We start from the raw sequence: 21,097 nt of genomic DNA on the forward strand, positions 1-21,097 counted from the left end.
TAATAATGCAAAAGCCCCTTTGGATTAATTCTATTTAATTGCTCAGCTTTACTCAGGCTGTTACAATTCTGTGGGCTTTCTCGCAATTATAAGCAGCACACCTATAAATGTTTGTGTTTTTTAAAAGTTCCTTATGTATATACTAATTGTAAATTTTATGTTTTTGTGGTGGCTGCTGCCTGCACTGGCATCTTCTCTTCTCCTTGCTCACATGCCTGGGGAGCCTGTCCTGCTGCTCCCCTCGCAAACTTCCTAACCAGCCAAGTCCTCTTCTGAGAACTGAATTACCAAACTGGTGACCACATTAGGAGTGAACATCTGTTTGGGTTTTTTTAATGTCATGGGAGGATTCTCCCTCCTCCCTCCTTCTCTGGCCCCTTTACACTCTAAATGCTGTCTTTCTTCCAAGGGGGGCTAGATCCTGGACAGGAACTAAAGATGAAGAGGTGTGAGGTGTCCTACCGGGGATGCTCTGGCAAGATTTGTTTATGGCATGTGCCAGGGGTGGAAGGTGGTGTAATGGGATGGGAAAAAACAGGGGATCGAAAGTGGTTCATCCATTTTGGGCAGCTCTCTGAGGTACGTTTTTTTCAGTCCCTTTGAGATCTGAATGTTTGGGAATTGCTTCTTTACTCAGTGACTGCTTTTTCACTAAAGAGACCCAAAACTTGAGGTTGTGTCCAGACACAAGGTTTAGGAAATCTGCATCTTTTCTCGAGTGTTACATCTTACTGATGAGTTCCCTCTCGATACATTTTTTTTTCTTACTCCTTTGTCTGTTTTCCCTACTGAAAGTGGCATAGAGGGAGATTTCTTAGGAGGTGTGACTGGTGGGTTTACCCCAGCAGAGCAGTTCTACCACTGCCATATTGATCTGGATTGATATCTGGTGTTGCTTGGATATGATAACTGAGTTTCTGTGTTTTTCTTTATTTTCCCAGTTGGGAGGCTGTGGAATCCTTGGAGTAGGCATCTGGCTGGCTGTTACCCAAGGGAACTTTGCCACCCTCTCCTCTTCTTTCCCATCCCTGTCAGCTGCCAACCTACTGATCGTCACAGGGACGTTTGTCATGATCATTGGCTTCGTGGGCTGCATAGGCGCCATCAAAGAAAACAAGTGCCTCCTGCTGAGTGTGAGTATTAAGCTGCTATGCTGTTGCAGTGTTTGCTTTCGTAAGGGGCTGGTGCTGTTCCAATGCATGTTACAGTGTCCTGTATTTCAACAGAAGTTGCCCGCTTGACATGGATGAGCTGTCTTTTACAGCTCTAGGGAGCTGCCAGATGATTCCTGACCATGTTTTTAGCCTGTCATTGGAGGGTGGGACCTGCAAGAAGGGACTGGTTAGTGGTGGTGTGGGTTTTCTTGAGCTCTTCCGAGAAAAGGGAGAGATTTGTGAAGACATCTTTTGTAGGGTAGCCTTGAATTATTTTTTACTCAGCTTTGGGAGCTATCTACTCCAGCTGTCCACCCTGGTGAGACTGATGATCTGAAGTCTTGGGCATAAAGGTAAACGTGGTCAGGAAACATTGTAGAGGTTGATTTTGCTTTAAATTGGAAATTAAATCCTTCAGATTTGACAATGCCAGTTTTGCCAATCATTAACTCTCAAAAGGCTGAGATGTCAGGAAGCAAATGTGCCAGCACAAGGAGACTGCTGTGAAATCAAAGATTAATGAGGTGCCAGCTGTCTGTGATTGAACAGAGGCTTGAGCCACATCCCTGATGTATTTTATCAAAACATCATTTGATGCCACTCAAAGCTGGACTTTACGAGCAGTGAGTGCTTGCTGTAGTTGCTGTTAGTGTATATTCTGGGTCCCGTTCAGCTGAAGATGGGCAAGTGATCTTGCTGCTCAAGTCCAAGACTTCATCGTGAGGTTCCGCAAACCTCAGAGTGAAGTGAAGCTGGGGTTTAGTTTGGTGAACTGGTGATTTCTTTATAAAAGGCTGTTCCTCACTGTGCTTCGCATATTCATTTTGCTCCCCTGGGAAGTGCAGAATGAGTCAAGGCACACAGCCCCCAAGAAAAATTCACCCTTTAAAAATCTTTAAGGGACTGTAAGATTCCAAGTCTCAATAGAGGACTCTTTCCAGACCCCTCCCTTAACCACTTGTTTCTGTTGATTTTTAACCAGTAAAAGTCAGGACTAGTCAGTTTAAGCTAGCAATGGCTGTTTATGTGGCAGGTGGGTGGTTTGAAGCAGAAATGAACAACAGCAATTGAAATTAAGGCATTTTTTTGAGTGGCAATTTACACTTGGAAGGTAGAAGTCAGAATCTGAGGCTGAAAGTCCTTGACAATTTTAACAGTCTTACAAATACCCCCTTTGTGGAGGAAGTATCTGGCCAGCCAGATGTGGTTACTGTATTATAGCTTCAGTGCCAATGCAGCAAGAGTCCACAGGGTGTTGAGTCTAATGGTATAGCTTATATGTGCAAAATTAATCACCTATTTTGTGCTTTTTTGATTAAAGTCCTTGCTCAGGTGTGAACAGCAATGAGCAATGTTGTCTAATGTGTCAGGATCTGGCAGTCAGTCCTCAGTACTGGGAGAGTTTCAGCCTTTTATCTTGTACGGTTTGTTGGCCCTCGTCGCTCCTTTTGGCAAGGGCAGAGTCTCCCTTGATCAGCTGTCATTGGTGCAGCTGGGGTGAATGTACTCGCCCAACCCCAGGTGGACATCCTTTTAGGGAGATGCAAATGTTTGCAGGTACTGCTCCTCCCAACACATACTGCACAGTACTCAGAATCTAATGCCCTTCAGTGCACGGTGGAAGGACTAATCTAATGCCCTTCGGTGCATGATGTAAGGACTGTACTTGATGGATCAAGTTAAGTACTGCAAAGAAATCCAAATTCATTTAGGAGCTCTTTCCATGGGAGAATTAGGAAGCTTGATCTGATTTGGTACCAGCATTTTACTCTGTCTGCCTGTCTTTACCTTTGCGTACCATAGCTATTAAGTGTGGTCTCTATTTTACTCAATTTTCTTCAAAATTGAGTTATGTTAGAGGTAATTACAGCTACTTTAATTTTGAATAAGCCCAACTGCTGAGGTTTGAAATGCATTTTCATTAGTCTATGTTGAAGTGACTTTTTGTTTAGTCTAGAGTAACTTTCCACAATGTGCATCAGTACTTACCCTCATTAAGTACCAACGAGATTTTTGAGTTTTTGTGAGTTCTTCTGTTGAGTCTGTCTGTTTGGAAGGGAAATGGATGGTGGTAGGACCTTCTTGTTTCTGGGAGCAATGCCTTATCATGTAGGTTTGTTCTTAGTCTTCTTTTTCCCAAACTGCTGATTCTATTTGGCTAGTGTTTGAAATAGTGCTTTTAAGCTCATGGGCCAGGGCATTTGGTTTTGGCCAGCTCCCATTTCTCTAGGTAACATAGGTAGCAAAATAAATGCTTGAATGGAAGGACTTGCTGAATATCAAACCAAGGCTGTTCTTAGTTTTTGAAGTTGCTACACTGCTTCATCATTTTCTTATTTCACAGGTGTTTAAGATGGTCTGATGGAGGCTATTTGATTGTGTGGGCGGTATATTCTGTTGCACTATTCACTAGAATATTCACTGGTATTTGATTTTCTTAATTTGCCCTCATCTCCTGATATTTGGCCAGCCCCAGCACTAGACCAATAGAGAAGCAAGTGCTAAACAAACTTAGGGATGGACTGAGATGGACAGGAATTAGACAAGGTCTGCAGGCAGCTGAAATAGGTTTGTGGTGGGCTTAAAAGCAATCAAAAGCTATTAATGGAGTACTAAAATGAAAGCAAGAAGTAAAAGCTAGGATGTTGTGTCCTTTGCATGTTTCGGTAGTGTGTATGCAAGAGTCTGAGGAAGTGAGGCTTGGAATGGACAAAAAGAAAAGAAAGTGGAATAAACCAAGCTGAAGGAGTACCCAAGGATGCTATCATGGTGGGATGTCAGATACTCAAGTTATAACCTACAAATATGAGATCAAACATTGCTCACTGAGTAGAACATGTCTGCGTATCTCTGAGTGAGTAGCAGGTTTCACTGACCTCCCCCTTTCTTCTGCTCAGTGCAGTGTGAGAGAAAGTCTGGGATGTTAAGGATGACCACAGACAGTAATAAAGATTATGAGAATGTCATCTGGTTCTCCAGCTGCTCTGTAGTGCACGCCAACCTAATGCTAAGTTGGTGGTAGTCTTTAAACCTGAAAGGACTGGAAAGACAAATTGCCTGTGCAACAGGAGCACCTCTTGTTCTGCTTCCTAAAAGCAGAAGAAAGAGGAAAGGATGTGGCAGTTAGAAGTAGGGGAAGGATGTAGTTGGGAGAATGTGCTGCTGTTATTGGGATGGGTGGTTTGGAGAAAGACATTGGAGAATATTGCAAGAGGCATGGAGCGCCGCCGGGATCGTAAAATGGACTGGAGGGAGCAGGGCAGGAAGAGCTATTGGCTCAACCCACCTGGTGGAGAAGTGGAATTTCAGGTGGTGTTAGACACAGCAGGATGTTTGTGTGTGGTCTTGTCTTATGAATAGTGCTAATTTGGTGATGTATAACGGATGAGAGGAGTCTGCTTGGGTGAATTAGAAATGAGCAGTATCAAGAGACATTTCAAGCTATTTATATTTATACACAAGGTTGAAGAGCAGATGATTCTCTATCTTTGTGTTCTCCACATGACATTTGTATTGGGTTGTCAAAGTAAACCTGTAAGATCTTTGGTATTAGGCTGCGGTGATGTTAGGTGTAAATGATATAATTGCTTACCTCTGGCATTTGCCAAGGACTTTTGTAAGAAAGAAGGACAGACAAAGTGTTTTAAAGTAGCAGAGGACAGATGGAGAAGGCAGGTCGAAAGCAGAAGTAAAGCTGATTTGTAAATGAGATTTTTGCATAGCTGTGTGCAAGTCGGGAACGATCGATGTTGACTCTCTGAACAGAGGTGTAGATAGCCTAAAGCTTCACAGTTTAGCTGACTTGAAAGGACTTACCTGGTGTCCAACAATTTAGGAGCTGCAGGTATCCTTACTCAGTGGCAATATGTAGCCAGGACAATGCCTCTTATCCAGTAAGAAACAGGCCCATTGCTATTCTCTGCATTCAGAGGAATAGAATAATAAAAAAATCTAAAATAGAGTGTTTTAAAAAAAAAAAATTAAAAAAAAAAAAAAAGGAAACCTCAGCCATCTTATGTGTTATGCGAAATAGGCAGATGGGGTGAGTTGTGCTGCTGTCATTCTAAGATTGCAGTGAACAAGAATGGATATTTGCAATGAATTATTTGCTTCAGCTACAATGTGAAAGATGATAAACTTTCCATCATTAGATTTCCTAGGGAAATCAGAGCAACTAGTATTTCTTGAAATAAGTGTACAACCTGGTGTATAATCTTGCATCTGAACATGGATGCAATTGAGGAGTGAAGGCAGGCAAACATGCTTCTTGCTTCAGTGAGATTCCTTTGACATTTCTGCTATTCTTGTTGCTGAAGACTGTGTAATAGAGGTCCCTCTGCTACAAGCTCAGCTGTAATAGAAATGGCAGCTTTGTTCTGATGGTTGGTCACTGTCCCTGAACAGACAACACAGGTAATAAGCTACGAGTCTGACTTAATGAAGTTAATGTAGGACTTCCATTTTTTTCATGGGTATTGGTCCTGCGTTGCAGGATCATCTAGCTGTACTGCAAATCTCTATATGCTTTCTTGAAACAAAATTAGGAAACTATTTTTGCCCTCCCCCTTTCAAATGTGTCACAGTCCTAATGTCCATCAGAGCTATCGGCCTATCCATCATCTTCATGAATTTTAGCAAAATGTTTAGCTGAGCACTCGTAACCCTGTTGCAACACATGTGCTTTTCAGCTGAGGTGCAGGTCCTTGCAGAAGACGAGGCACCAGCTTGCTGTACCGCTGCAGCACAATCAGTTGTGATGGCTCTGTCATAGTACTGACATTAGGCAGGTCCTGTAGGTACATGTGCACATGCCATCGCTCTGTGCTAAAGAGATTTATGCTTGATTAGTACTTTTTTACTTTCATGCCCAAATGTTGACCTAGCTGATCTTCAGTGTCTGTATAAACATTGTCTTTTTAAGGTGAATTGCTTAGATCTGTGTTTGAGGAGCAAATGCCTGAATTCTCTGCCTTTCATACAATTTAGCAGAGTGTACTATATTTGTATGCTTGCACTGAAAAAGGTCATTATTCCATGGATAGTCCAGGTTAAAAATCTCAGCTCTAGACGTTAAACATGATGGATTATGTATTTGTTATCTGTATTACAGTATCCCCTGCAGGCAGCCCGTGAGATCAGGGTGCTCATGCTCTATAAACTCCCAGTAAGAGGAGGTCCCTGACCAGTAGAGCTTACCATCTAAATAGATAAGACAAATGGAGAGTATATTCTCCTCATTAGAACAGATGGGAGCTGCAGCAAGTGAAACTAAGTGCCCTGTATAGGTCGCACTGGGAGACTGGGAGAGCTATGAAGCAAACCCAAATTGTCTAAATTTCAACTTGGTGCCTTTGTCACCTTTCTATGATTACAGCAGAGCATTTTCTGTCCGTGTGCTACAATGACCTTTAAGAAGTATTTAGCCCGGGTTTCCATAATAGTAATGATATTTGGTTTTTCATCCTGTGTATATCTAAATGATAAATAAATATCTGAAAGCAAGTTAGTTCTCAATTTTTATTTTGTTGAAAGTGCCTAATTGGCATAATTAGCTGGTTTCCATGAGCTCTGCTGCAGGCTGTCCCAGCTGAGCCAATCAGCCTAATTGCAACATTACCTTCAGTTAAATAGGAAACAGGACGGTCAGAGAATCTGCCAGAATGCACATGTGAATGTGGTCTAATGCAAATTTTTTGCAAATAGGAACTTATTTTTGATCCAGGAAATCATAGCCACTGATAGAAAAACAGTACTGGGCCCTTTGTGAAGTATTTTTATGTCTATTTGGTTGTTACAGCACATGTGTATAGATACCATGTTTCCAGACACTTTCAACTTTAATAATAACCCATGTCCTATAAGGAAGTAAGATCCATAGGCAGTTCTTCATTTCACCCTGTGGTTTTGTGACACTTCTTTTATTTTTTTTTTTTTCTCCAATGATTTGGTATGAAGAACATGTTCTTCTGCTCCTGGTTGGGATGAGCAATGTGACAAATAATCCAATGAAAAGAGATAGAGGATGAGTCTTGCTTGTGTAGACTTTAAGGCCTAAACCAGCCTTAAGTTGCTGCAGGGATTCTTCACCACGTATTGCCCATACAGGAATATATTAGAAAGGAGAAAGGACTTGAAGTAGGAAAAATGCTAATTCCTCTCTGATTACCCAAAACCAGCTGCCTTCTTATAAAGCACCAAGGGTGAGCATGTTCCATCAGATCAAGAATTAGATAAGTAAGAGGATGGCTTAGATACACCCTCTCTCCCCTTATTCCTGATTTGTGGATAAGCTTGGTTTGGGTTGTTTTTTTGTTTTTTTTTTTTTTTTTTTGGTGTGTGTGTGTGTTTTTTTTGTGTTTTTGTTTTGGTTTTTTTGGTTTTTTTTTTTTTTTTTGGTAGAAAAGCTTAAATGATGATTAATGAGAAGGGGAAGAAAATCATTAACAGACAGACCTATATGTTCATCTTAATTTAAATTACAACTTTATGTTAATAAGCACAGAGTTCATCACAGTTGCTGGAATGAATAAGATCAGAATTAAACCTTGATACTAGGTCAGGACCAGCTGGGGAAAGAGCCAATACTATATGTGTATCTGAATGACTATCCAGACATCAAAAGTCTCGTATTTATGGAATAGTCCAAGGGGAAAATGAGTGCCCATGATGTTTTGTATTGTTGAGAGTTTTCTGAGCTTCAGCCAGCTCATCAGTAAGTGAAATAACAATAAAGAAAATGAGGAAAAAGTTAATGAGTGGGAAGAAAAGGAGAATTAAAAAAACCCTACTGTTTTCAATAGTGTCATTGGATCCAATCAGAGAGCTGACAGCTGAAACTCCACTGGTGACAGGGAATTTATTTCAGAGCAACTAAATGGGAAAGAAATCGCCCATGAATGACTTCATCTCAGTAATTTAATGCTACAGACCAAACAGTAGATTCTCATTCCAGTTTAGCACATGGTCTTCTGTTCTTTTAGTAATCTGAGTAGCAAAATCCAAGGAAATTGTGGCTGCATCCATAGCAGCAAGGATGCAAAGCCGGGAAACGCAGCACGCATGCAGCCTGAGAGCATTATACATCACGTGTAACACTTCTCTGCGTAGTGCTGTGTTACATAGGAAGGCCCTAACTTGCTACCTGGTTGGACTTGTAAGTACTGAGCATCACACTCCCCTAGTTTTTTTACCTCTCCTTTATTATTAAGATTCTGCTCCTCATTGCCTTTCAGTTTTTAGCTCCTTCTGCTTGGCTGATACTGAAACTCAGGAGTGGATGGGACCTGTCAGAGTCCTCCCCTTCCTCCCTTCTTTCCTTCAGCCCTCATAGCAGTTAATCAAAGGACCTGGGAACAGAGGAGAGAAAGAATAAAGCTGTTTTCCTTCCCTCCTGGTTTTAGACTTGAGCCTAAGCTCAATGTACGAAGGGCATACCTCATAGGATAGTATTTATTTTTCTGATATAGACTGATGCAATACCACTAGTGCCTGATATGCTTTGAATCATAGGGTCACAGATATCTCAGATCGGAAAGGATGCATAAGGACCATCAAGTCAACTCCCTGCTCCTTGCAGGACTAGCTAAAACTAAACCATATCTAAGAGTGTTGTCCAGATGCTCCTTGAACTTTGACAGGCTGGGTGCCCTGGTGACTTCTTGGGGAGCCTGTGCCAGTCACTGGCCACCCTCCCCATGAAGAACCTTTTCCTAATGTCCCCATTCCTTTTTGTATAGCCAAGAAGCTGGTTTATGGCACTCAGTGTGACGCACCATGTGCAGGAGTCATGGAGCTGTATGGATTTATATCAGTTGAAGACTTAATCTTTTTGTCTAAACAACTATCAGCCTTTCTGAGTTCCTAACTCCTGGTTGCTTAATCTGTTAACTGTAGTTGTTAGCTGGTGTATTAGCAACATCAGTTTCTCTGACAGTCTATGCAGGCTCAAGGTCCCCTATCACTTAGAAAGCCTTCCTCACCCCATCTTTTGTCTCAACGTTCAACCAATTCTCATGTGCCAGAGTTTTTTGAAAAGAAACCTGGCTCAGAGCCATTTCAAAAGGCGACCCTGAAACCAAGCCTCATCTTGCCCCGCTGCTCTTTGTAAGAATTTGAGGTGGGTCACAGATACCTCACTGCACACCAAATTACCGGGACAATTAAGTAATCTCACGGTGGAAGAGCAGAGCCTAAGATGATGTGGTGGTCAGAAACCACTTCTGAGGAAGCCTGTTTTCTGCTAGAGCTTGCAGTCTCTGCTAGGTGTGTTCATTGGTCAGATGTGATCTCTAAGACTGACCTCTGTTGTTTTTGATGAGCTTTTGCTCCAGACATAGAGTCACCTGCAAGGTCTGGTAGGCAACAGAATTACTCTCAGTTTGAAAGTAAAGGACAAGTAGCCTGTGAGCTCCCTGCCAGCCCAGACATTCATGTCACTTTTGAGCATAATATTTGATATTTTTTTTTCCTAACAATGAATTAGCTCCTCAGATAGAAGCCATAGGCTTACCAAAGAGGCATGTGTGCTTATATTCCCCATCATTCATTTGCTATTTTTGCCACCTTAGCACTGCTGCTTTAATTTAAGAGCAACATTGGTTTTTTTCTTTAAGGATTAGAATTACCTGAAGCTCAGAGGAATCTAACTCTGGAGGTAAAGAAATGGAGGCTAGTTTGTGTAAATCAGTGATGCCTACACAAGGTGTAGCCGGAGCTGATTTGATGCTATAGACGTTTCAGTTCCCCATGAGGACAGTATTGCCAGCTAAAAGGCAGAATTAGGTAAATCAAACTGACTTGCTGTTCATTTTTTAAGCTACTGCAAGACTGACCCATGTGCATCTGATGCAGCAGCCTCTGTGTAGCACATTTGGGAACAGCAAACTGGGGAGAAAACCAGCAGTAGGATTTAAATACAGACAAAATACTCTTACTTGTCCTTTTTTCTCTTCTTGACCATCTGCTTCTCACCATTTCCTTCACTTACACATGCAGTGCAGTTTCGAGGTGCTGTTCTGAGAATCCTAGAAATAAGAGAAATTTTCTATTATTATAATTAGCAGGTGGAGTCCCCTTGCAAGCTTAGCTCAGGGTTTGCAAATACATGTAAAGAGAGAACTGCAGAATTTCAGAGTAATTTTTTCCCCCTTTAGCTCATCAGAAGTCAGCTTAGCAGCATGGGCATGTCATTTGCCCTTATCATCTTGGGGAGCTTCTGTCAGTTGCCCAGCACTTGGGGTCAGCCAGATGTTCAGTGTGAACATGTGTGTGCAGCCAGCCCTGCCGAGTCACTCGCTCCCCGGGCAGGGGCTGTGGGCACCACTCGCTGCTGCTCTCCTCCTTCTCACGGGGCACCAAGTTGTCTGATCACGTTCCATGCTGGAGTTCCAGACGACAAGAAATATCCTGGGGGTGGTAGATTCAGGGCAGAATCCCCGAGTCCACTTACCAAGTATACAGGTGATGGTAAAGCGAGTAAAAGGTCTAAGTTTAGACACTGATTAACGTTGCATGTTTCTGCCATAGATGGAGAATTCTGGATTGAGCTCCAGCCAGAGCCTTTTAGTTGTATTTGCTGTTTCCATCAGCTGTGTTAGATGGACTCAGGCAACTGCTTTGTTATTAATGGAGTGGTGCAGGGACTTGTAAGAGCCAGTCTAATGTTTTAGTTCTTCAGCTGCATCGTACTTCACAAGTTGGATGAGTTTCTGTCTTGACTAGGGTAAAGTTTGACACTGGATCATGTCATGCCTTTGCATTATGTTTGCAGAAGAGATGAAGCAACCCTTAAAGAGAGTCAAAGGCCAGCGAGACCTTTAGTTGTGTTAAGGAATAATAATCTGCGATCTGTTAAATGGACCTATACCCACCTACTGTTGTGATGTGAGAGTGATACCTGGCTGATACTTGATGACACTTCATTGGTTTTGAGTCAGTTTTTGGAGAAGATGCAAAATGACTAGAAATGCCACCAACTGTCAGTTAAAATTCTATGACACATACTATGGGAACGTCAAATCTCTCAACTTTCAGTTACTAATGCAGTAAGACTGAACGATTCCAACTGAAAGCAGTAATGAGACTAAAATGAAACACTGTTAATGTGTTAAAACTGAATATGTTGTATATCTTCCCAGAAATAATTACTGCATATTTCTTTGAGCTTTATTGATCAGCAGGAGTTTTGCACATTCATAAAAGATATAGTCCAAACATAAACAGAGCTGTACTATATATCCAGCAGGCACAAAGCATTCACAACTTTGTCAGAATCACAATGAATTAACTATTAAAGCTTTTAGAGAATAATAGCTGATGAACCAAATTTAGATACATGTCATTTTCATAATGGAGTTTCTGTTTATACGTTTGCTCATACACATTTCTGCCTTTTTACAGTTTATGAGCAAACTTAATATTTTTATGCTAAAAAAAAATAATAACTATCAGGAGGCTAAAGAGATTTACTTCCAAGGAAGCATTAGAAATGCTAAATAGGCACAGCATGGCAGAGAGAGGGCTTGGATGGGACATGAGTCTACAAATATTTGAGGGCAAAAGGGAAGCATGCATGGTGCTGCAAGGGTGGTAAGTAGGAGCAATGGTACGGAAAGGAGAATTCAAGCCAAGTGTCAGCTTGGAACTGAGATGTAGAATCAGAATCCACGGTGATGGAAATTGATGGAAGCAAGCTGCCCTCTCCCTCCTGTTGTGAAGTTCATGTGGTAGATCAATACACTGGGATTTTATTGATTGTAATTCCAGTTATTGTTACTGTCTGGGTTCTGGTCTGTCATTTCTCATTTGTTGCTCTGTCTCTTTCTGTACAAGTCTTCCAGGCTGAAGAGGAAGTCACTTCTAAGATGCAAGTACACTTCCCATTGCACTTTTTCTTCTGTTGTCCTCTCCTTGCTCAGTTCCTTGGAAAAGAAAACCAAAGAAAATTTTAAACAACTAAGTGAGCCTTTCATAATGTTCCTGCTCCCTATTAATATATCAGCTCAAAATGCCTTTGGGGAATTATGTTAAATCAAACTTCTTGTGAGAACTAGTGATACATTAAACAGTTTTGCTTTCAGAAGTGGAGGAAAGTTTTAATGTTGGGGTTTGGGTTTTTTTTTTTTTTGAGTGCTGATAGAATCTATACCATAGCAGCTTTTATTCTGTGGAAGTCATGTACCAGTATGTAATAAAAAAATTTATATTCTGGAAAACCTTTCCAAATGCTTGAGGGTGATCTTCATATTGCTGTGCTTAGAAAGCCAGAGCCAACATTGGCAAGCATGGGTGCCCGAAAGCAGGTACAGTACCCCTGTAAAGAGCGAGAGGTTCTCCAGTACGTGGAGTTCTGTTTCCCAGTACCTCGGTGGGAATTCTTGCACTGTTTTTGACTTTTCGTGGGTGGCTTGACTTTTTCCAAAGTGTGGAATAGGCAGTAAATTTAGCAATAGCTTATAGCGTTCAGGACTCTCTGACAGTGTTACCCTTTTTGGTGCTCACCTTTGTACATCGAAGTTTGTTGATGCATCTGCTTTAATTTGGTTAGATGTGAGGAAGCTACACTTCTGCAGGGAAGATGGAAGATTTTGACCATGCCAACCATAGTAATGAGGCATCTTCACTCAGTCTAGTAGATATTATTTCAATATAGATATAATTTATGATAAGAGAACAGGAAAATTACAAAGCATATTAAATTCAAGAGAAGTTCTTCATTTTCAGGCAGCTTGGTAAAGTGTGGCTGCTATAAAATCCATTAAGTTCTTTTGACTTTAATGGAGCTCTGTGAATTTGTAGGTAAAGGTTTGACTTAATTTATTCAAAAAACAGAGATGCTGCTTACACCTTCAGTATTAAAGATAAGATGCTATCCCTGCAGAGAAGGTTATGTGCAGAATGTGATGTGATTTTTTGATATTATTTCTGTTTGTATCAAATTGTAATCTAAAAGCCAATTTAAAAAAATTCTTTTTGCCAGATAGTTTAGGCCTAAAGCACAGTAACACAATCTGATAATCCTCCTTCTAACTCAAAAATAAAGGACCTTTTCCTTTTGATCAGAATAAGCAGAGATCTTTCAAATGCGTGGAGAGCCTGCACTTTAATATGTTCCTTTGTCTTAAATCAGAATAAAAAGTTGAATTGAATAGTTGTGGGCCATACCAAGGCCCACATTCCATTACATTTCTTGACGCTGAGAAAGAATATCACCTTCTTCCAGAGTAAGATAAGGCTACATCTGGAGTGCTTAGCCCAATTTGGGGCTCCCCCGTAGAAGAGACACATACATACCCGAGGGGACGGGGTCCAGTGGAGGGCCACCATGATGATTACGGGGCACATGGTATGCAGGGACAGAATGAGGGAGCTGGATTTGTTCTGTCGTAAGAAATTAAAGCAAGGAGGAGTTTTTATTCCTATCTTCAAATACCTTACCGTAGAGTCTAAAGAAAATGCAGCTTTGGAAGCATTCACAAGGATCAGACAAGAGGTAACAGGCACAAGTCACAACAGAAAATCTAATTAGAGATACAGAATTTTTTTGTCATCATGAAGACAGTCAAGTATTGGAAGAAGATGTCCAGTGTGAGGCTGTGGATGGCTGTCCATCTTCATCCTTGGAGATGCTCTGAAGGTGACTGGGCACAGCTCTGCACAGTTTCTTTTAGTTGATTGTGCTTTTAGCAAGGGTTTATACCAGGTGATCTCCAGAGGTCATTGCCAACCTGTATGTTTCTGTGATTCTAAGAGACTCTGTCTTCTAGCAGCTGCTATTCTTGAAGACCAAAGTTATATATGTACACTTTAGGACCAGGCAGACAAGTTAAAATCCCTCCCAGGCTGTGAAGATAGAGTTCTCTTGGAAGACCAACAATTTTAGCCGAATGAATTCTCTGTAATTTATTCTACCTGAGGTGCTTATTAGGAAGTGAAATGTAATGCTGAAATTAAAGCTGATCTGTGAGGATTTTGTAACTAAAAGGCAAAATCCTTGCCTGTATCAAACTTGCAGTTGATATTACAGAGGAAAGATTGCCTGTAAATACTCTATTTTTGTTCTCTTCATCCTGGGAGCTGCTTCAAACCAAGACCAGTTAGCTTGCTGGAGCACTTTCACAGAGCAACCTACCTGCTCATGTGTTTTACTTCATATTGTCTCTGTCAGAAGAGAAGCTAACTGTCCCCTTTGCAGACAGATTAACCCTGTAGGTACTGCATGATGTAACACAGCACAGACAGCTGAAGTTAATTGTCCAGTTTCTTAGGTAGCTTATGCTAATTTGCAGGCTGTTTGGTCTAAACTAATTATTTGCTAAGCCATGAACTTAAGTGCTTTGGAATGTGCCACTGTTCCAAAGAGACTGCTGGCTTTTGGGTCTTCCTACTACTTTCTTGATGTTTGTTGAAGAGGATTTGAATAATACTTTGCAAGAAACTTCCATCTCCTGTCATTAGCTAAGTCGAGAAGAGGGTCTGGCACCCTGAGATGTTACTGTCTCATTCTGAGACAGACTGCCATCAAACTAAAAGCATTAATTACTTCAGGGATCAGTCTAAACACAGCATTCTCAATTTTGCCATCAGTTATATCGTGTCTAGTCTCATAGCAAAATGCTAGGAGACTAACAATGCAACCACAGTTAATTTTCATTGTGCTTGGTCACTTTTGTCTTTGGGTGACTGAGAAGATCAGCTACTCCTGACATGGAGAGATGGGCAATTTGAGCAACATGGTAGAACTATTGAGAAGATTTGGGGAGGAAAGGCAGTGGGGAAGCAAAAGACCCAACCGTTTGTATTAGTGTGTGATGCTCAGTCATCATACAGAGGCGAATGTATGTAACATCTGAGAAAACAGAGAATATTGTTTGTTTGGGAAGAAAATATAATTAGCTTGTTGCTCTGTGCCTTTGTGAGCTGTGATGGAAACGTGCTTTAAATGATGTACATAGGGAACCGTTCTTGATTCTCCCACTGACATTAAGAGGCTGGATGGAGGGAACTGGGACTAGTGGGTCAAAGACCTAGTACAGCTCCAATGAGGATGGAGCTGCAGGTTGGGACCTCTTCTTGAATAGATTTTTCTCTCTCTGACATCAGGAGCGTGATGCATAGCTATGAGGTAGGCTTGATAGCAATTGGATACTTCCTTTTCTTACTCCTTTAGTGGGAACCTGTGGGAGAGTTATGGGCTTTGTAGAATATGAAGGTAACTGCTGAGAAACTGGCTTTATTTCCTTAAGGGTTGGAAATCAATAGTGGTAGCTAGACAGAAAGGTGTCACCTTATCTCCCTTCTCATTAAAACTTCTGTGGGGTTATTTCAGGTGTAATTTATGAAAAGCTGTTCAGTAGGTACCTCTTCAGTGAACCCCTACTAGGTTTCATCCCACCATTTGACAAGTAGTGTGGTAAAACATTTCTCTGTACAAGGTCAGATTTTTATTTTTTTTAATGGGGTTTTACATGAATGCTTTGCATTGGGATTGTTGCTTCTCCATGCATAAATCTTTATTATACCAACAGCCTGCAGCCCTGGTGAACCAAAGGAAAACTCATTTTTATTCTCTGTATTTATCACCACAGGGAGAGAACTCATTGAAAAGGAGCTGTGAGAGTTTCCAGCAGGTGTGGTGGGGTTTAGGTGCTGTGAGCCTTCAGTGGCTTATGTTTCTCCCTTTTGCATTTGAATGGGATATGCCAAGCTGGTTCTGGCCCCAGATGGGGCATCATTCCCTTTGGGATGATACTGAGGATGGAACTGAAAGTGAACTTTTGTTGGAAGGTGCTATGGGAATAGAGGAGCAGGTTTCCCCTGCGTGCACCTTAGTCTGGGTCAGAAGTGTGCAAGCTATGCTTTGCAGCCAGTTTGGTCTGAAGCCTCGATTTTTACTTTCTGACAGGTTCATTTGGATTCAGGCAGGGTTATTCTTTAAGGGGGGTGATAAATGTGCTGACACATAAGTGCTTGTGGATTTTACCAGGTGGTGAATTTGAACCCTCCACCTTGAGGTTGACCTCACCTAATTTACCTTTGCAATAAAAGATACAGTCTGTTTCTACTGTCTGCACACAGTGGGATTACTAATGTGTTAGTTACCTGTGATATAACAGTGTACTTTTTGTCAATGAATGCAAATAATAAGAAAGATAAAACTAGAGATTTTAGCTAAAAACAAAAGATTTTTTTCTATGGAGAAAAAGCATAATCCTACATATCTAGGTTTTGACTTCTGCACAGTATGCATTAATTTTGGTTCACTGTATGTTTTCCAAAATCTGCAGTGCATGAAACCAAATTCCCTCCAGGATAGCTTGGAGGAATCTCTGAGCCTGTGTGGGGAAAGACTTAGACATGGTACATAACCATCACTGAGAGGACTTTTATTCTGAGATTTTTATTCTGAAAATTTGAGTGCTTGACTTCATAATTCTAGCATGTTCTATGATGGCAACATCATATCTGTATCTCTAGTATGAACCGAAGAAGGCAGGATGGCCATCATGGTCCACCCCGGCCCCTCCTGCTGCTGGGCACAGCGGCACAGCAGGCAGCAGCAACGGCCTGCTCCCGTCCGAAGATGAGGGGTTTTAGCAGAGTTGCAGGGAGAAACAGTCTTGAGTCATGAAATTTCACTTATTTTATTGCCAATTATGATAGAGTTTTAATTACTGAGTCTGATACTGAGAAATAATGACAATTACACACTTGAGAACACACCTCAGCTTTGCTCCAGACACCTTTCCTCCCGCCTTGCCAGGCCCCAGCCCACTCCCAGCACATTATGCACAGTCATGGGGGTCAGTGCGGGGTTCTTTCCTTTTTCTGCCCCTCTGTTCCTTGCTCTTTTCTTTCCACGGCTTCAGCGCGGGTTCCTCCCCAGGCTGCCATCCTCTCAAAGCTGCAGTTCTTCCTGGATATCCACGGGCATCCCCTGCCGTCACACAGGCCTTGCCGTTTTCTCTGGTGTCTCCTGCCCCAGTCAGCTACTGCCAGTAGGTCCAGTTTCTGTAGAACTGGTAACCATCCACTGTTAAAAACGTTATTCCTCAGGATCCCCTTTCTCCTGCAGTCATTCCCTGGCTTCATCTGTACTGTCTCCATGCTGGTGAGTGCAGGGAAGGAAGGAAAAGCTTTTTTGAGAGCATGGGAAAACTAGGTCCCTGAATTTTACTCAGGTTCCTTCCTGGCTGTACCGCTGTTCCAGTCATGTCCTGTGAAGCAGGACTGGAGGGCATTGGCTTGGAGGGGACAGCAGAAAGGCGTTGTGGTGTGGGTGGGTGCCACAGGAGTGGGGAAGATGCTCCGTGGGTTGGTTTGTGAGTTGTCTGGTCACATGTGAGCTGTGGGAAGAATGTGAGCAAGCTTTTTGTGGTTGTAGACTTTGAAGGTTTGAGCTGCTTGAACCCTCTCATCTCTACTGGATGTGTGAAATGCAGTTTTTTGAAGGCTAATGATTTTCCCACAAGAATCCACTTGTAGCTGGGTAAGACAAAAGGCATGTGCCTGAAATGGAGCTGCACTTTGTTTCAGGTCCCTCCTCTAAACACTGGAGTGTGAGAGGATTTCAAATTAAGTCACCAGAAATTTAAGCTGGTCAGAATAACGTACTTTGCCCGGCTTCATTCTTAGAAGTAATTGAAGTGCTGGTTTTGAAGTTCTGCCAAATGCTTTCATGCTTTAGACAGAAAAAAGCTCAGACTAGATAAGCATAGACAATTAAGGTTTGGCAAAATTATAAGCTGACAAAATTTGGGTCCTGTGGTAGGAAATGCTGATCGCTGTTTATAATGGGTATGAGTCCTTCCTTTATTGTAGAAGTTGCCCAGTGTAATCCAGGCTATGCCAGTGAATTTCACAGGGAGACAGTGGTGTTCGCATGCACATTTTGGAAAAGCCATGCTTTATGGATGAGCAAAAAAGTGCCCCACAGCCAAATAAACTATAGCAAAGTGTCTGTGCATCTTTGCAAAGAGTGATATGCTTTGTCCTGTTTCAATTAATGCTTTTGCAGCAGGCTAAAATGATAAATGTAAAAAATAAGCAAGCTGCATCAAGGCTGGCTTGTAAAGCCAGACAGAAGGTCAGTGTTGCATGGTAATGATATGGAAATCAGCTTGGATCACAAGCATGAATGAGTTCTGTGATTCAAAACTTGCCAGTAATAGGATCCAGTATTAGGGTCAGGCAGGTGTGAAGATACTAGTGATGAAGATTTGAAAACAAACTTTAATTTAAGACTCACAGAGCAAAATGCAATGAGTTCTTTAGCCAGTGTAATTGTAGTAGTGCAGAAAGGTATTTTCCCCTTCTTGGCCTTTTGCCCTCCATTCGTTCACAGAAATCCGTAGGTTCAAAGGTTTGGTTTTGACTTACCAGGCGGTGAAGAAGGCTCTGATAAGGCTTTGTAGCTATTAAACTTTCATAGGTTTGCAGCCTTGTGGTTGAAGCTAGAGAGATGGTAACTGGTTTTTTCTCTTGGGGATGGAATTTCAGTTAAGTCAGTGTTGCTCCATATTAGAATCCCAGCCTTGCAGGATGCTAAATGTATGGAATTTATGTTATAGGGAGCAGGACCTTTGCCTGAGCCTGAAAAGTTTCCAAAATTACTCTCTCTCCTTTACCCGTCTTTGCAAAACTTGGTTTCACTTAATGCTCTGATTGCACTTGTTCTAAAGTCCGTGCATCCGCGGTGTTGATGCTGCTGCAGACCTGTGCTGCAGACCTGTCCAACATCTTAACAAAAAGCAGGGGATATAGTTTTTCAAAAGTGTTTGGCATTGCCAACAGTTCCTCTCACTGAAGTCATTGAGAGCTTAAGGCTTTAGAAAATCTGAAATCCCTGTGTTAAAAGTTTTTATCCGCTCCTTTGAGCTTTCCAATACTGGGTTTTAGACAGTTCCATGGCTTATGAGGAGAAAAAAAGATGGACCGACTTGGCTTTGATGTCTCCAGTACAAATCAGCCCCTTTGATTTGAAACCCATGGGTCATTTGTGTAGCTGCCCAAAACTGCTCCTCAAGCTAACTTGGTATAGAAGCTTTTTGGTGTGCCTTTCACTTCTCCCACAATTTCCCTTGAAAGGATCTATGACTTTATGGTTTATGGGCCAGGCTACCTTCTCCTGCAATGGGAAGTTTTAAAATGTGGACCTGGCTGATATCTCATTAATTGGAAAGATCTGATGGGGGAAAAAAAAAAATACCTAGGCTGGGAAGAGTCCTCAAGGGTTACTGTCAAATAGACCACTGGCCTGCTCGGGCAACAGATCTTTGTGGGATTTTATGCTGTTCCACTGAAAACAGTGGTATCTATGAGCCATTTGTATGCCTGGAGACTGTTATGTTTTCTGACTAGTCCTTTACCTGCTTTTTAAGCTGCTGCATGTTGCGTGCCTTCTGTTCTGCTGTAACAGAGCAGCTTTGCATCTTGCTGCCTGTATAACTCCCACTTCCCATGCTGCATGATCTACTGAACGTACTTATTGCACATCCAGAAAAGGCTGAAATAGATGTTGATGGTTTTTGCTTTTTGTTTTTTTTCCCCTGTCCCTTTTTCTCTTGACAGTTTTTTATCATGCTGTTAATTATATTCTGTTGGAGCTCACTGTTGCGATTCTGTTCTTCGTCTACAGCGACAAGGTAAGTCAGATTCTTCAATTTTCTTTCCCCTTCAGCAAATTTTTATGCCCCTTTTCCCTATAAATAAATCATGAAGTACGTGGCTTGGTATGCATATCATGCTTCTGTCTTCCTTGAGACACCCCTCTCAGAAGGAGCTCTCTCTGAATGCATAAACAGCCTTGCAGGACTGGGCTCTCTTGCTTGCTCGTGTGTACAACTCAAGGTCACAGGTTCTGCCAAGTGCATCTGCCATTTAATAAAAAAAAAAAAAAAAAACAACCAAACAAACAAACCAAACACTAAAAACCCCCACAAAAATGCAAAGAAGCCCATGAGCCTTACTGGGAAGATGTGGAAAGAGACACCCATCAGAATGAATAGGATTTTTAAAAACTATGTTTATAATTTAAGAACCACATTAATGTTTTTGCAAAGAACGTGTCCTTAGCACAGGCAAGGGTGCACAATTCATTATCTTTCCGAGCTGCTCCTTGCAGCACATATATACTTAGATTCTAGTGGAAAGCCAAGGTAAATGTATAAAAGTTTAATAAACAAAACTTTAATTTGTTGTTTCAAATTTTACTTATGTTTCACCTTTGTTCCTGTGCTTACTTGGTATCTCTCTTGTAAGGGTAATGTCTATCTGAATTCTCTTTATACTTAAAATAATTTTTCTTTAAAAAAAAATCTTATACAAATAAACCCAAACCAAGGGCACATTGTGCATAACCTGCCTCTTCAATCAAAATTGTCAAAGTCTCTTACAACTGAAGACTACAGGAGCTTGGACATCACTAAGTGAGTGATAAAATTTTGACATGAATTAACAGTCAACAGGTACATGACCAGTAAACAGCTTATTCTGGAAGGGAAAGACGAAATAGCAAAAAATAAATACAAATTGAAAATAACTACACAAAATATCAAAATAAAATTAACATTAACAGTACACCTAGTTACAGTCAGTATATTTAGCACGAACCTGGATGAGTGGATGTCAACATTACTTTCTAGAAAGGCTCTGAATTAATTAGTGAACACTGTCAGTGATTGTCAGGTACACTTCTGAAGGACTGAAAAGAGCTAGGTTGCTGGATGGCATGCTGTAGCTGGAACATGGAATTATCTTGCAAGGTAATTAAAGTAGAAGGGGCAATTTAAAATCACTTGTATGCATTATGGGATTCTGAATTACTTGTAAACTCTTGGGAGAAAGATCTCCACGTCATACATGACAGCTTAATAAAGGCATCTACTTAATATGCAGTGGGCCTCCAAAACCCAAATACAGCACTTGGCTATATTTAGAAAGGGAGT

The 21,097-nt window shown here is 41.4% G+C and overlaps 1 protein-coding gene across 1 annotated transcript in view; it reads left to right on the forward strand.

Moving 5' to 3' along the window:
* The first annotated feature begins 946 nt into the window (after positions 1 to 946).
* The window catches only part of LOC104360508 (tetraspanin-4), a 71,862-nt gene continuing 51,711 nt past the window's right edge, over positions 947 to 21,097 (forward strand). The window contains 3 exon segments of the mRNA XM_033003386.2: positions 947 to 1,133; positions 19,722 to 19,746; positions 19,749 to 19,795. Coding sequence (XP_032859277.2) covers positions 1,071 to 1,133; positions 19,722 to 19,746; positions 19,749 to 19,795 — 135 coding nt within the window. The 5' untranslated portion in view covers positions 947 to 1,070.

The sequence above is a fragment of the Tyto alba genome, unplaced genomic scaffold, assembly GCF_018691265.1.
Source record: "Tyto alba isolate M040663 unplaced genomic scaffold, T.alba_DEE_v4.0 Super-Scaffold_8, whole genome shotgun sequence".
In the NCBI taxonomy this organism is placed as follows: domain Eukaryota; kingdom Metazoa; phylum Chordata; class Aves; order Strigiformes; family Tytonidae; genus Tyto; species Tyto alba.